Here is a 21,824-nt window from a genome sequence, read left to right as displayed (position 1 = left end):
TAACTTCACAAATGACTTGCTTAACAAAATAACTGTCATTCATAACTGCTCCCGAGCTTTAGCAACTGGTAACTGAGAGTGACATTTAAACTTTCCTGGGGACCTCTACAAAACGATGGAGTGAAACATTTTATTGGAGAGTCATTTTCCCGTTTTTAATAGCATGACCACTAGCGCACCTTCTGAGTGCGTTCAGACCCAGGTTTGAACCAGATGCTGCACAACCCCACACTGACCAGCAAAGTGCAATAAGCACGATAGAGCAGAGTACGAACCAAAAAGTGGAGTCACACACTTCAGGCGTATACCACAGTCGCAGCTTGTTATAAGAGCTGGGAAATGACTGTTCGTGGATAACAGTGAAGGCAATAAAAAGCTGTGTAAACCAGTCAGCTTGTTATCAACAGGCTATTCCAGGGGTGTCCAATACTAGGTCTGGAGGGTGGGTGTCAGGTTTTCACTCCAACGTGGTTCTTAATGAATTAAATGAGCTGGGTAGCAGCACAGCTGTGCCACTTCAGCAGCAGGGGGCAGAGCAGTGGCTCTGTGGCTCAGGATCTGCGCCTGTGGCTGGAAGGTTGCTGGTTCAAATCCCACAGCCGGCAGAGGAATCCTACTCTGTTGGGCTCCTGATCAAGGCCCTTCACCCCAGCTGCCCCAGGGGCGCTGTACAATGGCTGACCCTGCGCTCTGACCCCCAGCTTCTCTCCCTGTCTGTGTGTCTCATGCAGAGCAAGCTGGGGTCTGAGAAAAGACAAATTCCTAATGCAAAAAGCTGTATGTGGCCAATAAAGTGATCTGATCTTATTCTCTGCTCTTTAGGTGCTGCTGCTTTAGAGACACATTAAAAACACGGAGTGGCCCTGGCTGCACCAGGATTGGACACCCCTTTAACCCTTCTTCTTCTTCACAAGCATCAAGCCCAATCCGACACTCAGGATCCCAACCACCCACTCCTGAAGCACAGACGGCACGGCTCAGAAACAGCGGGCCTAAATTAAAGCCAACTGTGCAACAATTCAGAAATCAATGTCCCTCTGCACTCTGCACTCCTGACTTGGACTGCCATGTTTTTTATCACTACCACCTATTTGTTGTTCTTACAGAACAACACATTTATCGTTCTGATTGTTTCTATTTAGAAGATCACTTTATTGGCCATATGCAATTTCTTGCTCTCCATGAGACACACAGACAGGGAGAGAAGCTGGGGGTCAGAGCACAGGGTCAGCCATTGTACAGCGCCCCTGGAGCAGGGGGGGTGAAGGGCCTTGCTCAGGGGCCCAACGGGGTAGGATTCCTCTGCCGGCCGCGGGATTTGAACCAGCAACCTTGCAGCCACAGGCGCAGATCCAGAGCCACAGAGCCACCACACCGCCCTAATACAAGAAATGGCCAATAAAGTGATCTTATCGTATTTATGATGAACCATCTTCTAATGTACTGGCACATTGTGTGGTGCTGTGCACGTCCCGAGAGATCGGCCTGTGTAAGAATGTCAATGTACATATGAAAATATACTCCTGGACTACTCCACGCGCCCAGCTGTCACGCTCTCCTGGGGTTCTTGCGGAGACACAAGTTTCGTTTTGTTTTAAATTTATTATACAAAGAAACATTCACAAGTTAAGGGGAGTCGGGGGGAGGGGGGGGGGGGGGCTCATTCACATGATCAAGAGAGCTGGTCCTTTACATAACGGTTAAAATGTACAGGAGGGAGCGGACAGGGGAAAACGAAACAAAACGGGGGACAAGAAGTAAAAAAAAAACTGCTACTGCACATCAGGAATTCCCCCCTCCCTCCCTGCCACCCCGTCCTCTCTCCGCTCCGAGGCAGAGTGGCGAGGGAGCCTGGGATGAAGGAGGGCCGATCGGAGGCTCTCCGCTGTGCAGCTCCAGAGAGATCCGGGGTGGGCAAACAGGCCGGAGGGGCACGGGGTCAGGGCATTGTTTTTCGTGTGCCCACTGGAGGGGTGGGGGGGGTGGAAGAGTCGTTTTATCCCCCGGAAATGAAGCAGAGCGGCGATCCTGCACGGTCCAGTTCCTCCGCCTGCCCCTCCTTCCCCAGGGGCAGGATGAGCCCCCCTAGCGAAAGATCATCCCGGAGAGAGGGGGGGAGAGAGAGAGGTGCTCCTGAAAAGTGCCGGGAGGTGTTTTTTTCCAGGATTTGCCCCGACTGGACTGACTCTCCCAGCGTGCAGCGGTATGTCATCCCAGTTCTTTCCCCCCCCCGTTTTCAAGTAGAGGAGGTGGGATCCAGAAAGAAAGAGCTCCCGGCTCCCGCGATTCCAGGCCTGTTTTCATCCTCAGCTCCTGTCGCTCTTCATCTACTTAGTGGCTTAAGCAAACGGGGTTTTTTTTTCTTGTAAAAAAATCCCATTCAAGTTCCTACAAAAAAAAAGGGCTTGAAAGTCCTTTGAGGTTAGTCAGAGTCCGCGCGCGCGTGTGTGTGTGTGTGTGTGTGTGTTGGGGGAGATTCTCCTCGATCACTGCCCAGGCTAACAGCACACAGAAATGCGCACAGACTCTCCGCCCCTCCTCACCAGCTGAGCGAGACCTCTGCCTGCTGTGGTTATGGCTTACAATGAAAACCCCAACGACAAGCCCAGACCATCACCCAACGCGTCGCACCTCAGTCGCCCTGCCCCAGCAGCAACGTCTGCTGAAGTAGGAATGCTCCCTCGATAGTCCGCCTGGCGGGGAACGGGGCAGGAGCCCCAGACCCCCGACGCTGCCCCTGACTCGCCCACTGCTGCTGCACTGACTAGAGTCCCCCCTCTCACCCCCTCGCCAAGCAGAAGCTCGAACCTGTCGCCGACGCCCAACGCAGGCAGGAGGCTGGACGTTCGGGGCACGAGCCGCGTTCCACTGCTCCGAACATCGGAGGAAAAAAAAACACAGGGCAGCCTTTCCTGCAGGAACTGCCTTCTCACCGCAGTGTCTGGAGTTCACAACCCTGGTCATGCAGGAACACCTGTGTCTGCTGGGTTCCATTTCTCTACACCCCCAGTGCGCACTGAGCACTGAACTGATCTGCCTGCCTCTTTCTTCAATCAGTCCTCAGTCCAAATTCCCCTACTTCAAGGGTACTGTTTCCAACAGAACTTCATGCAACCTCTTCTGCCATTGCTAGCTATAACTTCTGACTCAATTCATATTAGTTGATAGGACACAAGTGGGACTGAATCGGACACGCCCATAGTGAAACATGATCCGGAATCAGATACATCCACTGTGGGAGTGGCCCTGAATCAGACACGCCCATGGTGACGTGTGATCTGGAATCAGATACGTCCACTGTGGGAGTGGTCCTGAATCGGACACGCCCACAACAAGGTGTGGTCAGGAATCAGACACGCCCACTGCGGGAGTGGCCCTGAATCGGACAGTTGGTTATCCACAACAAAACAGAATAAGGGCAGTTTTGGAGCTCGGAGGGTTGATACCCATGACAGATCCCATTTGATCCTTTAAGAGGACAAAGCAAATTTACAAATCTGCCCCAAAAAAGAAAATGAAATCAATCAGCCTGCAAGCAAGAATTCAGATGATAAAAAAAAACTAATAAACACAGTGTTCTTCCAGGACCAGGGCTGAGAGACTAGATTAGAAATTGTGGAGTTTTAAAACAGAAGATTGACTGGAATATCCAGTAAGCTACCTAAATCAGTCAGTGCAAGCTAATGTAACTTACTAGGGTAAAAAAATAATCTGCAGTACAGATACCCCCCCAACAAATACTCCAATGATTCAGGGTAAAAACAAACAAACCTTAAAAACCAGGACTGCACAAAAACTCAAAATATCATGTTCCATGGTGACAGTCAAGACAGAAAGCAGCATAGCAAAAACCCTAAAGGTCTTTAGCAGCTGAGTTCACTGAAAAGGGTCCGGAGAACTAAGAACATTTTCACTTTAACAGCTTAAAAAGTTTGATTTTTAAAACTATTTATTTTTTCTATTTTAGTTTAGTTCTACCTCATTTGCAGTCATTGTTAAAGCTTTTTAGGGGACAAAAACAAAATCAAGGCAGTTCATTACGCCTTGGGCGTTCTGAATTCTGCGCTGCAGGCCTGGCTGCAGAGTTCTGACCTGGCTCCCGGCCCGACGGCCTGGGCCAGACCCCTGTGTACCCTTCGACACCCTACCAGACCCAGCTGGGTCGGAAAACTTTGTTCGACGCCGCCCGTTCCACAAACTGGACGGCCTGAGCTCCCACAGGGAGGAGGCCGAACGCTGGAATCCCCCCAGGAAGCCTTCAGCTCTCGATGGGGATATCCTGTCTGTCAACGTCAGACCTGCACCTGAGCTCCCTAAAGCATCGAGACCATAGATCAGCTGCCCAGACACGGTCAGCTTCGACCACTACCCAGCTTCCTAATGACAGAACTCAACCCGCTCAGGAATAAAGGGCTGAGAGGGGTCTGTCCCTCATCAAGCAGCTAACACAGTCCATAGCAGAATCACTGGCGCTGCTCTGCACAAGTCCGAGTCCTGCCACTGGACACGAGAGGGGCAGGGGGAGGGTGGGGGTCAGGGGGCGTGGAGATACAGGGAGAGGGCGATAAGTGGTGTTTATAGGAAATAAAAAGGGACACCTGAAAAAAAACAAGGCATGCTCAGCCTACAACCCAGTCGCCAAATGGCATCCTAAAATCCCAGATTGTGCAAGGCAGCTCTGAGAGAACCTCACTGAGACGTACCAAGGGGCCCCACACGTGTGCAGGGACCAGGAGAGAAGAAACAGGAAGCACTGAGCTAGGGGAAGAGCAGAGGTCGGGGCAGAGGTCAGAGGTCAGGTGTCAGAGGTCAGGGGGTCAAGGAGGCCGAGCTAGTGTTGGGCAACAGGACAGTGATGGCCGGAGGAGGCGTCAGTCTTTGTTTCGCCTGCCCAGCAGTCCGGGAGCCCCCGCTTTCACATGATGCCGTTGGTGAGGTACTGGAAGCCGTCGTACAGCTTGGTGGTGATGGAGCGCATGGAGCCATCCACCATCTGCTCCACCAGCAGCTGCAGCTGCTCCTCCGTCAGGTTCATGTGGAAGCGCTCCTTCAGGTTGCGGATGGTGCTGGAGCCATGGAAGCAGGGCAGCTGGGAGCCTGGGGAGGGAGACAGGGGCCGGGGAAGATTAAAGACGGCGATGGCGAGTGTGTGTCACACCCCCCGCGTTGGGAATTCACACTACCCCCACGTGAGAGAGTCCCTAGGTGTAACAGTACCAGCCTCGGGATGTCTTCCATCCCCTCTGCAATTTCACTCTCTAACAATGTGAAGTAACTATTTCCTCTCATGTCTCCTAAAGCACTATGTATCGGCTTCTCCGTCGGTAATGTTTCTCTTCCTTGTTGTGCTGGGCTGTGCCTAGAGCTGGGCAATAATTCGATAACGATAATTATCCCGATATAATTTTCCTCGATATAATTTTAACAAAAGTTCGATAAATGTCCGATATACAGGTTTATGCTTTGCGCATGATATGCGCCTGCGCACAAAATACTGCGCGAGTGCGCGAGTGTGTCGCAGACCGGGCAGCTAACAAATTTGTTTGATGTTTCTGCTGTTTGGCAAGTGTTTGTTGTGTTCTTAAAATAAAGATTTGTTTAATTTACCAATTAACTGTCTGGTTTCTTCAACTTTCACTCAGGAGAAAAAATCTGCCTTTAAACTTGAAAGAAATAATGATCTGACATTTATCGTGATAATTATCGATATCGACGGATATGAAACTTTTTATCGTGATAATGTTTTTGGCCATATCGCCCAGCCCTAGCTGTGCCATAAAACAAATCTACCCCCCAGGGGATAATAAAGCCTGAATTGAATTGACCGCCACTTGGGGGGCTCCTCTTGATCTGGGGGGCCCATCAGCTACTTTACTGCAAAGGCTGATCAGAAAGACAGCGGCTGACCCGCCCTCGTCCTTCTGTGCCAGATGAGAGGCATGAATGTCGAACCAGGTTCAACTGCGTTGACCCAGACATGCATGTCAGAAAGCAACTGATCACGACTTGTCTGACACGATCAGAGGCTTCCTGCAACGCAAAATGAAACGATAACCAGCAGCTTGTCATTTTAGAGCACCTGCTCCATGTTTCTGACCGCTGGCAAGACTGCATCTCCCACGTAAGGTTTCGCATCCGAGCTAGGCTTAATCAATCAAGCAAAGCCTCGTGCACCAGATAAGTGGATGCAAGACTCGATGAGTTGATTCTTGTCCCCTATGGTCTTGACTGCAATATTTTTGCTGCTCTGTGGTATCCAATCAAACACTTTTAGGATAACATGCGTCTGCTTTGCTTTCGATATGTGGGCTGCACTACATTTGAGGTCACAAGATCCAGAGTTAAGTAAATCCCTCAACTTAAAAACACTTCAAACACACACCGGTGCTGATTTATAAAGACTCCTGGAAGAGGGATCTGGAAGACCTCACACAGTGGGCTGTAGAGGTCAGTACCTTGCTGCATGATCTCCACAATCTGGATGACCTTCTCCATGTGTTTTCTCGCGGCAATCAGGCCCTGTAGCATCAGCATCTTGTAATAGTTGAACATGTCTCCATCGAGGCCACCCATCACCTGTGCAAAAGAGCAACAGGTCAGAGGTCAGAGGTCAAAGGGTACTTGCCAACCCTGAAAGATCAGAGGATTTTTAGAACTGCTTACACTACCCTTACCCAGGCCCAGACTATGAACCAAAACTCTTATCGTGAACCCTCAGCCTAATGATCTATGGCTTCCAGTGGCTGCTCATGTCCACTGCACTCAGTCTCTAAGGGGTCTCTCTCTGCTGCTCCTCCCGGGGCAAGAAGAGCCTCTGACTCACATCCACAAACTCGCTGGTCAGCTTGAAGGCGGACGTCTCGAAGCCCAAGTTGCGCGGGGAGCTGGACAGGATGAAGCCAAAGTCGATGTGAATGATGTGGCCTTCGGAGTCCAGCAGGATGTTGCCGTTGTGCCTGGAGGGGGAGACGACGGGGTGTGAGCGATACGGAGAGACAGGGCCTTCTGGGAGGCAGAGAAACTCAGAGAGGGTCAGATAGCAGGGTGGGGACGGACAGAGAAGCCATGAGCCGCGACCTGAGCCAATAGCAATTCGAAGCGGAGTGAGAACATGGCGGACGGTTCTCATCGGGGAGATCAGAGGAATTAATATAAATAATAATAAACTCATAAGCAATAATACTAGTTAACACCAGCTACCATGACTGGTAAAGGCCAGGGGGAAATTTGGCCAGGACGCCAGGGTAAAACACCTATTCTTTTTGAGAAACACCCTGGGTTTTTTAATGACCACAGAGAGTCAGAACCTCAGTTTTATGTCTCATCCACTATACTTTTACAGTATAGTGTCCCCCTCACTGTACTGGGGCATAAGGACTCACTCAGATTGCAGGGTGAGCGCCCCCTACTGGCCCCACTAACACCTCTTCCAGCAGCAGTCTTAAGTTTTTCCCAGGAGGTCTCCCATCCAGGTACTGACCAGGCTCACACCTGCTGGGCTCCAGTGGATTGCCAGTTGTGAGCTGCAAGGTAATATGGCTGCTGGCTTATGTACTAACACAGTCGTGGTATAGCAGACCAGGGCGAGAAGACCAACCGTGTCCCAGTCTCAGCTCTGTAAGCCTATGGAGGATCTGGTGTTTTGTGTTTGGGTGAACAGCTTATGTGTCCTTAGGTAGACAGTACAGGCTCTTGAGTAGTCAGGGCTCCTTAGTCATTTTTTAAAACATTTTCTATATCATTTGTGATGAAAGGAGCTCCTTCACCTATCCTAAAGACAAGAATGATTCTTTCAGTATGCAATTCCGTGTGCAAATGTCCCCAGGCTGTGTTCCAGAAGCAGGAGTCAACCACGGGAAGCCAAGCCGTGACACACTGTAGGAGCACCTGCGCTCACCTGTCCTTGACCTGCAGCAGGTAGCAGATGAGGCAGTAGCCCGCGCAGCTCTGCACGAAGTTCCTCTGCGCCGTCAGGAAGGCCTCGGTGGTGTAGTTGCCGTGCTCCTGCAGGAAGTAGTCGAGCAGGGACAGCTGGGACTGCTTCTTCACCTGGTGGATGGACACGGCGTTGACCACGGGCTCGATCATGCCGCTGTCCGACGAGATCACCAGGATCTTGTAGGGCTTGATCCACAGAGGCACCCGCTCCTGCTCCCAGATCGACTGGGGGGGGGGGGGGGGGAATCCAGACAGAGGGAGCACAGTCAGGAAACGGAGAGGATCAAGACAGGCAGGCAGAAAACAGGAAGCAACTTAACGCACAGGGGAGGCTTGACGTGACCCGAGGTACAGTTGTATGCAAAAGCCTAGTCAAATCGCACGTTTCACTGAAACTCTAAGTGAAAGGAAGTTCACGCAACCTCTGCAGTGTGCAGACTTCAACATGACATGTTTCTGCATATTTTAATGCACAATCACTATTCATCTGCTGAATTTAACAGATTGAAACAATAAAACTGTGAACAGAGTATGTGCAAAAGTTTGAACACACTCCTCTGGCAGAAATGACAGTTTTTGGAGCCCCGATAAGAATCTCTCTATTCCTGCTTCAGTATAGTTTTCCCCCACTCCTCCTCGCCAACCCAGACGTGCCCTTTCTCACCACTGCCTGAACACGCAGCGAGAATGACTGCTCGCGGCCTTCAGAAAACACATTTTTAATTCATAAGGAAAATGCTACAAAATCCTCGAATTTCAAATAAGCACCAATATACAGTAGGGAGTTTTTCCTCGCCGCTGTCACCTTAGGCCTGCTCACTGGGGCTTCAGGCCCGGGAATCTTTCAAGCTGTTTTGTGACCATGTCCATCGTAAAAAGCGCTATACAGATAAAACTGAATTGAACTGAATATACAGCATACACTCCAATGCGCCTAGTAAACATAACTTTGGGGAGCATTGAAGTGTATGCTGTATATTCAGTTCAATTCAGTTTGATCTGTATAGCCCTTTTTACAAGCGCTACACAAGAGAGAGAGAGCTGTGAGCGAGACGATAGAAGTGGTCACATGTGTGAAACATGCACGTTCCACAGAGGACCGGGGGGCGACGATCAGATCCATCAGTTTCCCAGGACAAAGCTGCTGGATGACTGGATGAAGGGGGTGAAAAGGGAAAAACAGCAGCAGCAGCAGCAGCAGAAGTAGCAGCAGCAGCAGCAGTGATGGGAGCACTTTCAGCTGCGCAGCTGTATGAGGGCGCGACTGCGCTGGCAGGTTAGCGAACCTTCGGCTACGGGGGGGGGGTCGGGGGTCGGGGGTTGCGTACCTGCAGCTGTTTCAGCACCTGGAAGGCCAGCAGCTCCTGCCGCAGGTCGTCCCCACACTTCACGATGACGGACAGCAGGCGCCAGTTGGGCAGGTGGCCATACGGGGAGGCTTCTCTGATCCGCCTGCAGCACAGAGAGGGGCAGAGCGCTAATGTCAGAATGGCCGCTAACAAGAAGACGGCCCATCCAGTTCATTTTTGAGTGGCCAACTGAGTGACGCTTTCAGTGCCAAGGATGCAAGAACCCAGCTTTGACAACATGGCTGGGCAGCCCGGGAAGAGAGAGAAATCTGACTGACCGGCAGTTAAATCTATTCACCAGCCTAGCCTATCAATATGTGCTCACCCCCATTACATCTCCCAAGTCTAACTTTTCTTTTAATAAAATGAAACAGAAAAAATGACAAATTTTGGAGAATGCACTGGTTATATTGCCGTATTTTAATATTGTTTGTGTTAAAGATAAAATGCCTATAGTATATTTTACTTTACAAAGTACAAAGCTGTGCGCAGAACAGCTTTGAACCCGAGCTCAGAAAGCCCTGAACGGGGATAGTGGCTTTTCTCCCAGAATGCTCAGCGCTGCACCGCCATGCCAGAGAAGGTCTCTCGCTCTCTCTCTCTCTGCCAGCCTGGAGATACTCACCTCACTTTCTCCTGCCAGGGCTCTTTGAGGGCCACAGCCGAGGGGTCCTCGGGGTCTCTCTTGAACGTGGTGGGAGTGTGCGCCAGCTGCTCGGAGAGGCGCCGCCTGGGACACACACACACACACAGAGACGGACAGCCCTGTCACACACACCGCCACCAACATCACACTCTCTGTGATCGAGAGAGCTTCCCTAGTGACCACTCAACCACAGCGCCACTCTGAAAAAGACAGGCTATCGTTCTTTACAGGTTTGCGTTCTGCAGGGCAAATGAGGTCGCTCTCCAGGTTTTTATCCCTCTTCCACGTTCTCTGACGCTGCGGGTGCTGGTCGGTGCAGAGCCAGTTTAAGATGGAGCAAGAGAAGTGCAGCTGGAGCTGACCAGGCACTGCTCACACCGTGCTGGAATCATTCTGCTTCTCACCCTGTAACAGTAAGGTAGGTGTCTCCAGCGTCCCTGATGGACCTTGTGTCTGACTGTAACACACTGTGCTACACTATAGCTCCAGTTCATCAGATAGTACTGGACGATTACACTGGATTGTAGATGACTACGGTACCAGACTGTGATTCCAGAGAGTACGTGACTGTACAGTCGGGCCCTGGGTACGGGACAGTACGTGACTGTACAGTTGGGCCCTGGGTACGGGACAGTACGGGACTGTACAGTCGGGCCCTGGGTACGGGACAGTACGGGACTGTACAGTCGGGCCCTGGGTACGGGACAGTACGGGACTGTACAGTCGGGCCCTGGGTACGGGACAAGACGTGACTCTGCAGTCGAGCCCATGGTACCCATGATTCTCTTCTGTACTGTAAGGCTGGCTCCAGAATTCCTGATGGTACAGGGTTGTGTCGCTCTGCATGCTGCCTCTTGGAGGTCTGTGGGGGGCTCACGCACCTGATGTCTCCAGCCGCAATGAAGACCGGCTCCTTGCTCTCCTGGCTGGTGATGCTGTCCACGGAGAACTGGGAGATGTTGTCACAGCTGTTGGTGTGAATCTCTGGGAGCTGCAATCAAGAGACAAGAGAGTAGAGCTGAGCCACACGACAGGAAGTTCACTGCTTAAGAAACTCTTAACAGGCTTCCATGACTTGCGTAAATAAGGAGCTGGAGTTGCCTATGAACCCTGCAGGGCTGTGGCTGCCCGGGGCCAGAAAAGAGAAACACTGAGCCAACACATGGTGTTCAGGGCGCCCCCCGGTGGTTCGAGCGTTGACCTCCTGACCTCGACCTGCAGCTCCCCGATGTCGTCCACGGACCAGGCCTCGTCGTCGTTGTCGTAGTTGGGCACGGTGCTGAAGCTGCTGGCGCGCTGCTCGTGCGTGATGCCGCAGTCGGGCAGGTTCTCCACCGAGCGCGTGCTGCGGATGCGGGTCTCTGGGATGCGGGCGGGAACGCCGGACGTCTCGAAGTTCTCGCACTCCAGCACCTCGGCGTAGATCAGGTACGGGGCCTGCGGGTGTGCACGCACACATTATAAACCTCGTTCCAAGAACCCAGGGGTATCGGCTCCCTGCGTTACTGCAGCGCTAGTTAGAGGTTCTCAACTCCCAGCTCTCAACTGCCTCTGTTGGTTTTCACGCCAAATGGGCCCTTAATCACTGGTGCCACTAGTGTCACTAACTTGTTTTTGTTTTTAATGTTCTCTCATTCCTTATTTCCCATGTCTTCACCACACAGACAGACGCAGAAGTCTCTGCTCAGCTGTGAATTTGCTTCCATACAATTGGGAGTGCCACGGTAGCACACCACACCCACAGTGGGAGTACCACAGTGTCAGGCCCCGCCCCCCATGGTGGGAGTGTCAGTATCAAACCCCGCCCACTGTGGGATTGCCACAATATCAGACCCCGCCCACGATGAGCCTGTTTTTCCTCCTGCTTCAGTACGGTGATATATATTTCAGCTCACACACCTCAATAAGGGCAGTCCTGAAACTTGCAGATTAGCACAGGGTTCATGCCAATAACAAATCTCACTCCACTTTTTGAGAGCTAAAAGTAAAAGTTAAAAAACATTCAACTGAAATCAACAGCCTCTGACTAAGAGCTAGGTTGGATCAGAAAGCAGAAGATACAGAGATCCAAACAGTGGGCCAAGCATTTGGTGTGCAACTGTGCACATGTAGGGGGGGTTATGCACACTCGAGATTTCTGAATTCATGCTATGAATGGCGAGCGAGAGGGCTCTCTTCTGGAATCAGAGCCCGAATGGCTCAAGACAGGGCTCTTTCCTCCTTCTCCGGAAACTGACCACCACCCCCGACTCCCTCACCCCCCCACCCCACCGCCCACCTTGTCTTTGGAGTTGAGCACCACGGCCTGCGTGTGGGGCACCCGGACCACGTGGTGGTCGAAGCCGGCGGTGGGCAGCCAGACGCGGGCGGGCAGCTTGTGGTTGAGCAGGGAGAGCTCGGAGATCAGCCGCTGGGTCTTCTGCTCCTTGGTGGGCAGCGTGGCCAGCCGCTTCCCGATGCCCATCAGGGACTTGATGAACTCCCGCTGCGGGGTCAGGCGCACGGGCTGGCAGGGAGACACGGAGGGGGTGGGGGGGAGACGTCAGCCCGGCAAGGGGACGTTGGACAGCAGGCGAGAGACAGAGAGAGAGGACGGGAAGACAGAGCTTATCGGAGCCCGTGGAGCCAACGAGAGCCGAGACAGTCATGAGCGAGGGGAAGAGGGAGAAAAGGAGCTTGATGCCTTAAAAAAAAAATCATTACGCCTTCGGTGTGGCTTGCTGTTAAAAAAAAAATACCCAGAGGCCGAAATTACCAGCCTCGGCCAACATCACCCTTTCCAACCTTTACAGATCACTCTCCCCCAGCACAGAGGCCCAGCCTCCCTGTAGCAGGTCAGGCTCGCAAAAGGAGCCACCCCCCCACCACTGCGCGCCCGGAAAGAGGAAGAGAAGGTTCAGTTTGCCCCGTCTGCTCGGCCCCCCCCTGCGAAAAGGCCTCCATCCATTTTCTAACTGATCGATCCAATTCAGGGTGGCAGGGGAGGCAGGAGTCAATCCCAGCAACCAATGGGCACAAAACCGTGCACGCCCTGCACGGGACACCAGTCCATCGCAGGACACATACACTCACCAGGGCCAGTTCTTATGTACCAAAGCCTCTCCTTGTCAGTACACAAGCAGGGGTCCCAGTCCCAGCCCCGTAAGCCTGTGACGGATCTGGATGTATGTTTTACATTGGGTTGCAGAGCTTAGTGATCTACTACCTGTAGGTAGACAGTACTGCTTCTTGAGCAGTCAGGGCTCCTACGTTGTTTCTGGACGGCTTCTGATGAAAGGAGCCTAATCAACAATTTTCTAACCACTTCCCATCAAAAGAATTCCGGTCACATGCACGCCGGAGACTATCGGAGCCAGAGCCAGGACACATCCTAGACAGGACCCCAGTCCATCACAGAAGAGACAGGCAATCACACACACACACAGACCAGGGCCAATTATCCCAGAAGCCAATTAACCACCAGCATGGCTTTGGAGTGTGGGACGAAACTGGAGAACCACGTGAACCCAGGGAAACATGCAAACTCCACCCAGACAGCACCCCAGGAATCGAACCCAGCTCTGCAAGGCAGTGATGCTCCCCGCTGCGCCACCCTGCCGCATCAACCATTCCAGCACTGTCCACACGCTGGCCCTACATCGCATTCCTCCTGCTACTGTCCCCTTGCGGGGCTGGGCTGGGTGCACCAACTTCCCAACAGGCCACTGCTCCCAATGCTCCAGTGGGAAAACCGAGACCGTGGACAGGTTTGGCTCCCTCACTGTGCCTCATGGCCTTTAAGCCGACGTCCTTAACGTGTGCCGCTGGAGCCAAGACAAGATTTTCCACATGTAGCAGGGGGCCCACGCCTGCTTGAAACCACCCCACCCCTCGAACAGCACACACAGGGACACGGACACAGAGAGACGCACAGAGAACCCGCATGGGGAGGGAGAGGAAGACTGCCAAACCACCCGACAGGATAGAAGGAAACGCACAGAGGCGTCTCCTTCAGGAGTTGAGTTCACCCGTTACAGAACATCACGTCCACGAGCGCAGGGGCTAGTATCGGGACAGCCCCGGAAAGACAGAGCTGTCATTTCGGTGGTGCCCACAGTACAGACAAGACATGCCTGACTCTGGCAGTCGTGAATGAGCAGGAACAGAAAAAAAATTCAATTCACAGGGAAGAGCTTCTCTCCTAAAAGCAGGCTCTTCAAGACTTGTCCTCACTGTGGACTGAAATCCTGAAGTGGGCTTTGGACATTTTCAACTGGATTGCTTTACAGCAATTTATTACTTTATTACATATGGATGTCTCTCTGCACCTCGCAGCTCATAGAACCTGCTGATCTTGCAGCTCTAAATGTCTTAATTGATTCAATTAATGCTTTGATTGCAGCTGTTAGTAAGACTTCTGAATGGAGTCTGCCCTGCCCAGGGCTGGTTCAGGAATGGGGGAAGAGCACATTGAGCAGATCAGGACAGTCCAATCGAGATGTTTGCAAGACATCTGGAGGAACGAAAAGAAAACACTTTCATAGCCTGATTTTGGGAGATTAGATCAGAAAAAAAGTCTTTCATCTTGAATCCTGCAGATCTATTGAATACTGCTGGAAAAAAACAACTACGACAGACAGGAATGGAGGTCACTACAGTTAAGCTGTTTTCTTCCTCTTAAAAGACCACAAAGAATGAGATCTGTTCAAAGATCCAGCCAGTGATCACCAGCACGGCAAAGCACAGTTCCCATATTGTACACCAAAAAAACAGATATCCTTAATGTTTATATCGGCCTTATTTATGAACTAGTTTCAAGAGCAGTGACGCACAGAAACTGTGCTTTCCCTCATGTGGTGCACTCAAGACTTGAGCTGGAGTGGAGAGAGAGCCAATGAGATATCCCACAGGTCAGGTCTTACTGTGTTCATAGGGATGGGGATGCAGTACCGCCAAAGGGACTCCAGGGGGAGCTGTTGAAATACCATTCAAAAAACAACATCAAGAGCCGAGTGACGTTTTCCATCCTGCTAAGAAAACACAAGGTTTCCACAGTCCTACAGACCCGTCTTTTGACGGATCAGCAGATTCTCTTTATCAATTATCAACAGAATCATGAGCCCTATGGTTGTCCGACTTGACAACAGAAACCACCAGTGATTCCATATCCCAAAAACCACCGTGTCCCAGGAAGGTTGAATAGAGGAAGCGATGGGGTCAGAGGAGGAAGACAAGAGCCCGCTAACTAGCCAAGCGCCTGCCGAGTCAGTGGGCGTTTTCTTTGGCTCTTGGAATCTTAGAATCTCCTGCAGATGCAGGACTTTTTCAGCTCCTCCCCCCTGAAGATCCTGGCATGCCAAGTTCGTTAACATGACTAATTAACAGTTACACGCCATCACCAAAGAGTTAGAGGTACCACACACCAGCAGGGGAAAACCAGTCTAGTCCTACAGCACTGGGCTGCAGTTTCATTGGAGAAGCATGCTAGGGGTTATTTTAAATTATCCAGCCCCCGTCTGAAAGAGAACAGCTGTGGATCAGAAGCCAGGGTCTGTGGTCAGCTCTCAATGCATCGCTTTAACTCCGGTCATTCATCCTGGCTGCTGCCTGGCTCAGCCCTAAAGACCTCCGCCCACACCCCCAGGCCGCCTGTACCTCCGTACTCATAGCGGGGTTTGCAGGGGGCACTGGCTTCTCCCTCCAAAGGCATGCAGGTTAGACTGGGATTGGCTGATACTCAGCCAGTAAAAGCACCTGCACCACAGGGGTACGGACCGCAGGCAGGGCTGATGCTTGAGATCCCAGAAACCCGTGCTCCTGGAGGTCAGCATGCTTCTGTCTCGGCTGTCCGCGTTCCCCTTTGAGTCTTTGCTTGCGAGGCTAAATTTGGCTTTCAGGACTTCATCAGCAAATCATCTCAACACCTTTTTGAATATCTGTCTAACTACCCTCAGCACCCTTCATCACTCTGGTCAAGCGGAAAAACTGCATTTCGGAATGCCACTAACCTGAAAAGCCAGTCTGTAAAGGTAAGAAGAACGAAGACTGCTAAGCAATCTCAACCAGCCTTGGTTAACTACACTTAAATGAACGTAATTAAAAAATGTTTCTCAAGCCTCATCGACCATTAGATTATGTTAAACTATTTCAATTTAACAGGCCAGCTTTGCAAGCTCTTTGGCAAAACACTATAAACCCTACCTTCGGTATAAGCGATTACAAGGAACAACAGCAGTGCAGAAATGTTACAGGAATCCACTCTGTTTCATATGTGGCTCCAACGTGTTAATAACCTTTGACCCCTCCGTGAACCCCTGAGAACTGAGGGGACAGAAGCACCCGCATGAGCGACTCGAGAGCTGGAAGGAGGGACAGAGGTCGGCCCAGCGGCAAAGGGAACTGTCCTGGAAGCATCTCGTCGCCGTCCGCCACCGGCCAAACCACTTCCAGGTATCATTTCATCTGCTGGTCCCGAGCGGAATGAGGTGCAGTCACAGGCCACACAGGGCAGGGCTGGGCTGCTGGGCGTAACGCAGCTGTCAGGGCTAGGTCTGGAACCGAGGACTAAACACACAACCCCCAGTTTCACAGCATCTTAAAACAGGCCTTTCCAGCCTGGCTGGTAGAAAGAGAAATGTACCTTTTCAGGTTACCCATTTCTCTGGATCTCATTTTCTCGTATCACGTATTCATTTCAATGCAGATTGTTATGTACTATCTCTTCTGATTGCCAATTTTGTTTTATTAATTATGTTCCTATACCATCAATTAACTCACTGATAATTTATCGGAATGAAATTGTCAAGCACCTTGTACTGCTAATTTGTCTCCATAAATAAAACCTGATTTGAGCTGAGACAGGGGGGTTTCCTGCTTCGGTCCCTGGAAGCTGGAACGTGGAAAGATTAAACTCCCCTTTGAACCAGGAGCAGTAATGTGTACAGAAGGGGGACAAACTGGGGCGATGAACGCTAAACTCATCCCTTTTTTACGAAGCAGATATTTAAACAGACCTAAAAAACTGGGTTATGGTCAAGATCGGGGCAGAAAGCAAGCGAGGACCCAATTTGAGCTAATAAAAACACAGAGCACATCTGGGCACTGCCAGCACTGAGCTGAATCAAGCTTTAGGAAGCAGGGAAAAGGAATCATACCCCTGCCACCTCATCAGCTGTGCGTTTACTTACGGAAAAACGAAGGAAAATAAAGGAGGGAAGGACAGGAGTCAACCAGCCACCCCCTGATCAGTCCAACAACAAGGCCAGGATAACAAAGGCTCTGAACTTACTGTACCAATCTCTGAGTCAATGCTCTCAGTGCTGGAGTCCACTCCCTGGGAAACGGAGAGGGTTAGGGGTTCAGGGGGAGGGGAGACAGAAAGACAGGGATGAATTCAAACTCCTGAAAGGCTACAGACAAAGTCAACCCAGCGGACATCTTCAGGATTGACTGTGAAACACAAACTAGAGCGGAAACATAGGGGGAACACATATTAGGACTTGGATGAACAGGCAGTTCTGTACACAAAGGGTAGCGGGAGTCTGGAACGAACACCGTTGAGGCCGATATCCAGGCTCCCAGCTCAACAACGGGCCAAGAGGCTGGGATTCATCTGCAGCTGTCAGCCAAGCAGGACAGAGGGACCCGATGGGACTCCTTCTGTTATGATCATTTTTACAGAAAGAGCTATGAAGACAAAAAAAACAAACCTGCTGCCTCCGTGAGACTCATGCCTCGGGCCTTTAAAAAAAAAAAAAAGCTGTCCGAATACAGACTATCCCTCGATCGGCTCAAGTAAACTATTCCTGCATAATCAGTTTAACCTGGGACAGAACGGTTTACGCCTTCTCCACCTTCAACAACCTTATGACCTCCTGCTTATCACCATGAACTGAAGTTAAAAATCGCTGCTCAGGCTGTTTTTTTTAATTCACCCAACTAAACCCAGCTCCAAGCGCTCATTCTGGGTGCCCAAAGCTGATCAGAAGGAGGGTGCGTGCCTAACGAAGCAATCCGAGCCGCCCTCCCCTGTACGCCATTCCCCCTAATCTGGCAGCTCATCTCCTGGCCCAGATCTCCTCGTTAATCCTCGTTAGTCCCGCCCGTGCCCCGACCTCAGAGCGGCTATTTCTGTTCCCGCTGCTCCGTCTGGGGGTTTCCCGTCACGCCTGGCTGGGGGCAGCGTTCGGGTTCGGCTGCTCCGCGGTCTGGGATTGTAAAAAGCAATTAAGCATATCATGGGAGCTCGTTAGCAGCCATGGCGACAGCAGAGAGTGTGGCCTGATCGCGGCGTGGAGGAAGAGTGGGCTCTCTCCCTGTGCCTGCGCTCCACGAACCGTATTTAAACACTCAGGCACAGCTCTCGCTCCTCACATCCATCTAGTAGGACGTACACCTACTGGCCAAAATATTAGGAACCCCCCACCCCACCACCCACTGCTTCTCTGGCACATGAATAAACACAGGAGCAGGCAAGGCCATTTCTGGAAAGGGAGCAACCACCCTGATCGTGGATCTGAGCGAACGCCGGAGACCCCCGCCTCTTGGTTGCCAGGGAACGAGACCGGGCTCGGTCAGGGGCGCATCCAAGGCCCGCACCGCACAGGAGACCCCGAAAATGATTACTTAACTAGACCAACTGCAAAATTCGCTTTCCTCGGGGAGGGGGGCAACTTTTGTCTTGATAAATAACAGAGCTTCATCTCACAAGAGAGGGGAATTCTTCACATCGGAGCCAGAATTCTCAGGTACCCCAGCTGCTCTAGTTGATAAGGGCTCAGGGGGAAAAGAGATCCCAGCTGGACAAGCTGGGGTTCGAAAGGTGTCCAGTATTCATCAAGCTAGGCTTGCCACCCCTGAATCAGCCAGGGGGTACCCCATTCCTGCAGCCTGGGGCAAGGAGGGGGGACCGGTTCCTGACCAGTCCAAAATCGGCAGCCTATGCTGGGATTCTGCAGGCCAGCACATCCCACTCCCACGGGGAAGCTGGGCAGCCTGGAATGGAAGAGCAGTGGAAGGACAACGATCGGACGGGCAAGAGCCCCACGTTCCCACGAGCGCCAGCCGAGGGACAAGGACACACGGCGCGGGCGAGCAAAGGACCGCTGAGCAAAAAAACGGCCGAACCGGGCGACCGGCAAGCTTTCGGCAGATCCAAACTCCGATCGGTGGAGCCGGGAGGTTTGTGACCCAGGGACAAGGCCCCCCAGTCACAGGAGAGTCCGCCGCCTGCCTGGGAACGGGACAGAACACAGCACCGCGGGGTGGTGGCTCTGTGGCTCAGGATCTGCACCTGTGGCAGGAAGGTTGCTGGTTCGTATCCCGCGGCCAGCAGAGGAATCCTACTCTGTTGAGCCCCTGAGCAAGGCCCTTCACCCCAGCTGCTCCAGGGGTGCTGTACAATGGCTGACCCTGCGCTCTGACCCCCAGCTTCTCTCCCTGTCTGTGTGTCTCATGGAGAGCAAGCTGGGGTAGGTGAAGATGACAAATTCCTGATGCAAGAAACTGTACAGGGCCAATAAAGTGATCTGATCTGGGCTCTCGTGACAGAGCACCCCCCACCAGCACCACCAGCGGGAAGGGCCGTCTCCCTGGAGGGACCTGGGACCCTGCTGACGCATCCGAGCCGCGCTGGCGTCACGAGGCAGGACTCCATCGCCCTCATGTGACTCTGGGAGGAAGGGGGGGGGAGGAAAGAGAAAAGGGAAAAGTGTGGGGGGGGTGGGGGGAGGAAGAGGCACCGTGACCGACCGCCGAACGAGACAGAGAAAAAAAAACACGGAGGAGAGGAGCATGTGAGAGAAACTGAGACAGACGGGGGGGGGGGTGGGGAGAAGATTCTACACCTTCCCGCTGGTGTAGAAAAAAAAGATCACCGCCCGTGGACTCCTGCTGTGCTCGCAGAGCCCCTGGCAGAGGGACCTGCTCCCCGTGTCAGACAGGAGACATCGGAACCACGTCCGCAGGTCTGCACACGAACCCCTGCTCACGCTTGTCGAATCAGTAAACGCACTGCGACACGTTGTGGAAGAAAACTCAGCCTTCACTCAGGCTGGGAGATTGTCAACAGAGATCTTTAATACAATCAGCTGAAGGGGAGCACATCACAGAGATAGGGCTTCCCCTCGCACTTAAGACATGCTCACTGGACTGAAGTTATACTCTCCTTTTTATACATTAAAAGTAGGCAAGACTTGAACATATCAAAGGAACATACAGGGAAAGGGGCAGTGTCAGAAGTCAAACAACCAGGACAGGGAGATGCCATTTGGCATCCTGCAATCTGTGTCATTTCTCTCTGGTTGAATGGGTGTGAGGAATCACAGGCTTTAGACGGTGGTCTTAAGTGTGAACAGAAACCCTTTCCCGCGTATAGTCACTGTCCTGACCTTTTGACTCGGTCTTCCACAACGTGGAGGAGGACCGCGTGTCCCAGCAGGAGATGCTCGGGGCCCCCCTCTCTGTAACTCCGGCCCCCCGCCTGCTGCACACACAGCCCCCCCCCGCCGCCCGCCGCGCTGACAAGCACCGGAGCCCGAGCGAAGCCAGGGACCCGGTTACCACGGCGACGGGCACAGCCGAAAAGGGTGATGTCATGGGGCTGGCTGACCCTCCCGCGATCCACGGCGGGGGGAGAGGTACAGGAGTGGGGAGGAAAGAGGGGAGGAGGGTAACCGGAGTGAGAGGGAAATAAGGGAAGAGAAAGCAGAGGGAGATAGAGGCACGGAGCAGAAAGAGGGAAGAGGAAACGAAACAAGAGGAGCACGGACGCATTCAAGCGAGGGAGGGGGCAGAGCACCCCCCCCCCAACCCCTTGAAAGAATCCCGGGAATCTCAAGCCGGCACAGCTTGCCTCCTGCAGGCCTGCTGGCCAGGGCGGGACAGGGCCGCCTCCATCGCCCCGCTGTCCCACCCCCGGGGGAGACTGGGTGCCAGAGGGACACAGGCAGGGGTGGGGGGAGGCAGGGCCCAGCCCCCCGGCCAGGGGAGTGTCCGGCCCCTGCACAGGTCAACCGGACCTCCAGCCAGGCCCGGCTCGTCCTGGCTGGACTCCTCCCGGCTGCCGGACACGCCCCACGGTCCCTTCCACCTCACAGCGAAGAGCAGCGCTCAGAACCTCATTTCGCGAGGCTGGTTTCAAAGACCGGCGCTTATAAGCCAGGCCCTGCGAGCGACTCTGCCGCAGTTCAACAGCCACCGCCTTCGACCGGAGTGCACAGCGCAGCCCCCACCGCCTCTGACCCCTGCCAAGTGGAACTTGGAGGCGTTTCTTTATACAAAGGGTGGCGGGTGCCTGGAACAAGCGGCGTCATAACGCTGTTTAGAAGGATTTCCCGTGATCCCGCGGTAACCTGCTAAGTCAGACCCTCCAGTTCACTCAAACATGACCTGTGGCTTATTAGCTGCCCTCTGTTCTTGTACTGCTCTGGCCAGAGCAGCACGGTATCACAGGAGTGCCTTAAAGGGTTACAGCTGAGCCTATATACAGTCATCTCACATAATGCATCAATTCACTCTGAATGGAATTAGTCTTATCCCCTTCTATTTACATTTCTGTTTGCGTAAAATACCACAGTAAAAAGTTCACATTTAAAAGAAAAATCGTTTTACGAAGTAATAGTCGTCTCAGGAAATCTGAGGTCGGTACCTTTACTGATCCTAAAATTAGCACTGCCTCAAACTACGTAGCACTTGGTCAAAATGGGAGAGATGTCCTTTCAGCCTTAAAAATCAAGAGGAGGTTTTTCATCAAACAAAAAAATCAAACAGGTTATAACGAACTACAACACCCTGCTCTCTTCTGCTGCCTGTCGCAACTTAGCTCCTAATTAAATTACTTACACCTTAACGGCAATGTACCAAACACACCCTTTCTTTCACCTGGATTCAAACGCGATGCTCTCCAAGAGCTT

At 52.3% G+C, this 21,824-nt stretch overlaps 1 protein-coding gene across 3 annotated transcripts in view; it reads right to left on the bottom strand.

The window, feature by feature from the left end:
• Positions 1-1,582: 1,582 nt before the first annotated feature.
• The window catches only part of pi4kb (phosphatidylinositol 4-kinase, catalytic, beta), a 35,351-nt gene continuing 15,109 nt past the window's right edge, over positions 1,583-21,824 (bottom strand). For 2 of the 3 annotated variants that reach the window (XM_069184691.1, XM_069184690.1), the window contains exons 3-13: positions 17,201-17,245; positions 14,835-14,885; positions 12,212-12,439; positions 11,143-11,370; positions 10,815-10,924; positions 9,913-10,017; positions 9,267-9,390; positions 7,898-8,163; positions 6,824-6,956; positions 6,456-6,576; positions 1,583-5,097 (exon numbers count right to left, since the gene is read on the bottom strand). In XM_069184691.1, coding sequence (XP_069040792.1) covers positions 4,916-5,097; positions 6,456-6,576; positions 6,824-6,956; positions 7,898-8,163; positions 9,267-9,390; positions 9,913-10,017; positions 10,815-10,924; positions 11,143-11,370; positions 12,212-12,439; positions 14,835-14,885; positions 17,201-17,245 — 1,593 coding nt within the window. In that variant the 3' untranslated portion in view covers positions 1,583-4,915. The remainder of the gene's footprint in view (positions 5,098-6,455; positions 6,577-6,823; positions 6,957-7,897; positions 8,164-9,266; positions 9,391-9,912; positions 10,018-10,814; positions 10,925-11,142; positions 11,371-12,211; positions 12,440-14,834; positions 14,886-17,200; positions 17,246-21,824) is intronic. The other variant, XM_069184692.1, reaches the window with a different exon arrangement.

Source organism: Lepisosteus oculatus, chromosome 27 (assembly GCF_040954835.1).
Source record: "Lepisosteus oculatus isolate fLepOcu1 chromosome 27, fLepOcu1.hap2, whole genome shotgun sequence".
NCBI classification, from domain to species: domain Eukaryota; kingdom Metazoa; phylum Chordata; class Actinopteri; order Semionotiformes; family Lepisosteidae; genus Lepisosteus; species Lepisosteus oculatus.
Note: the sequence above shows the minus strand (reverse complement) of the source record. Positions and strands in the feature narration are given on the sequence as shown.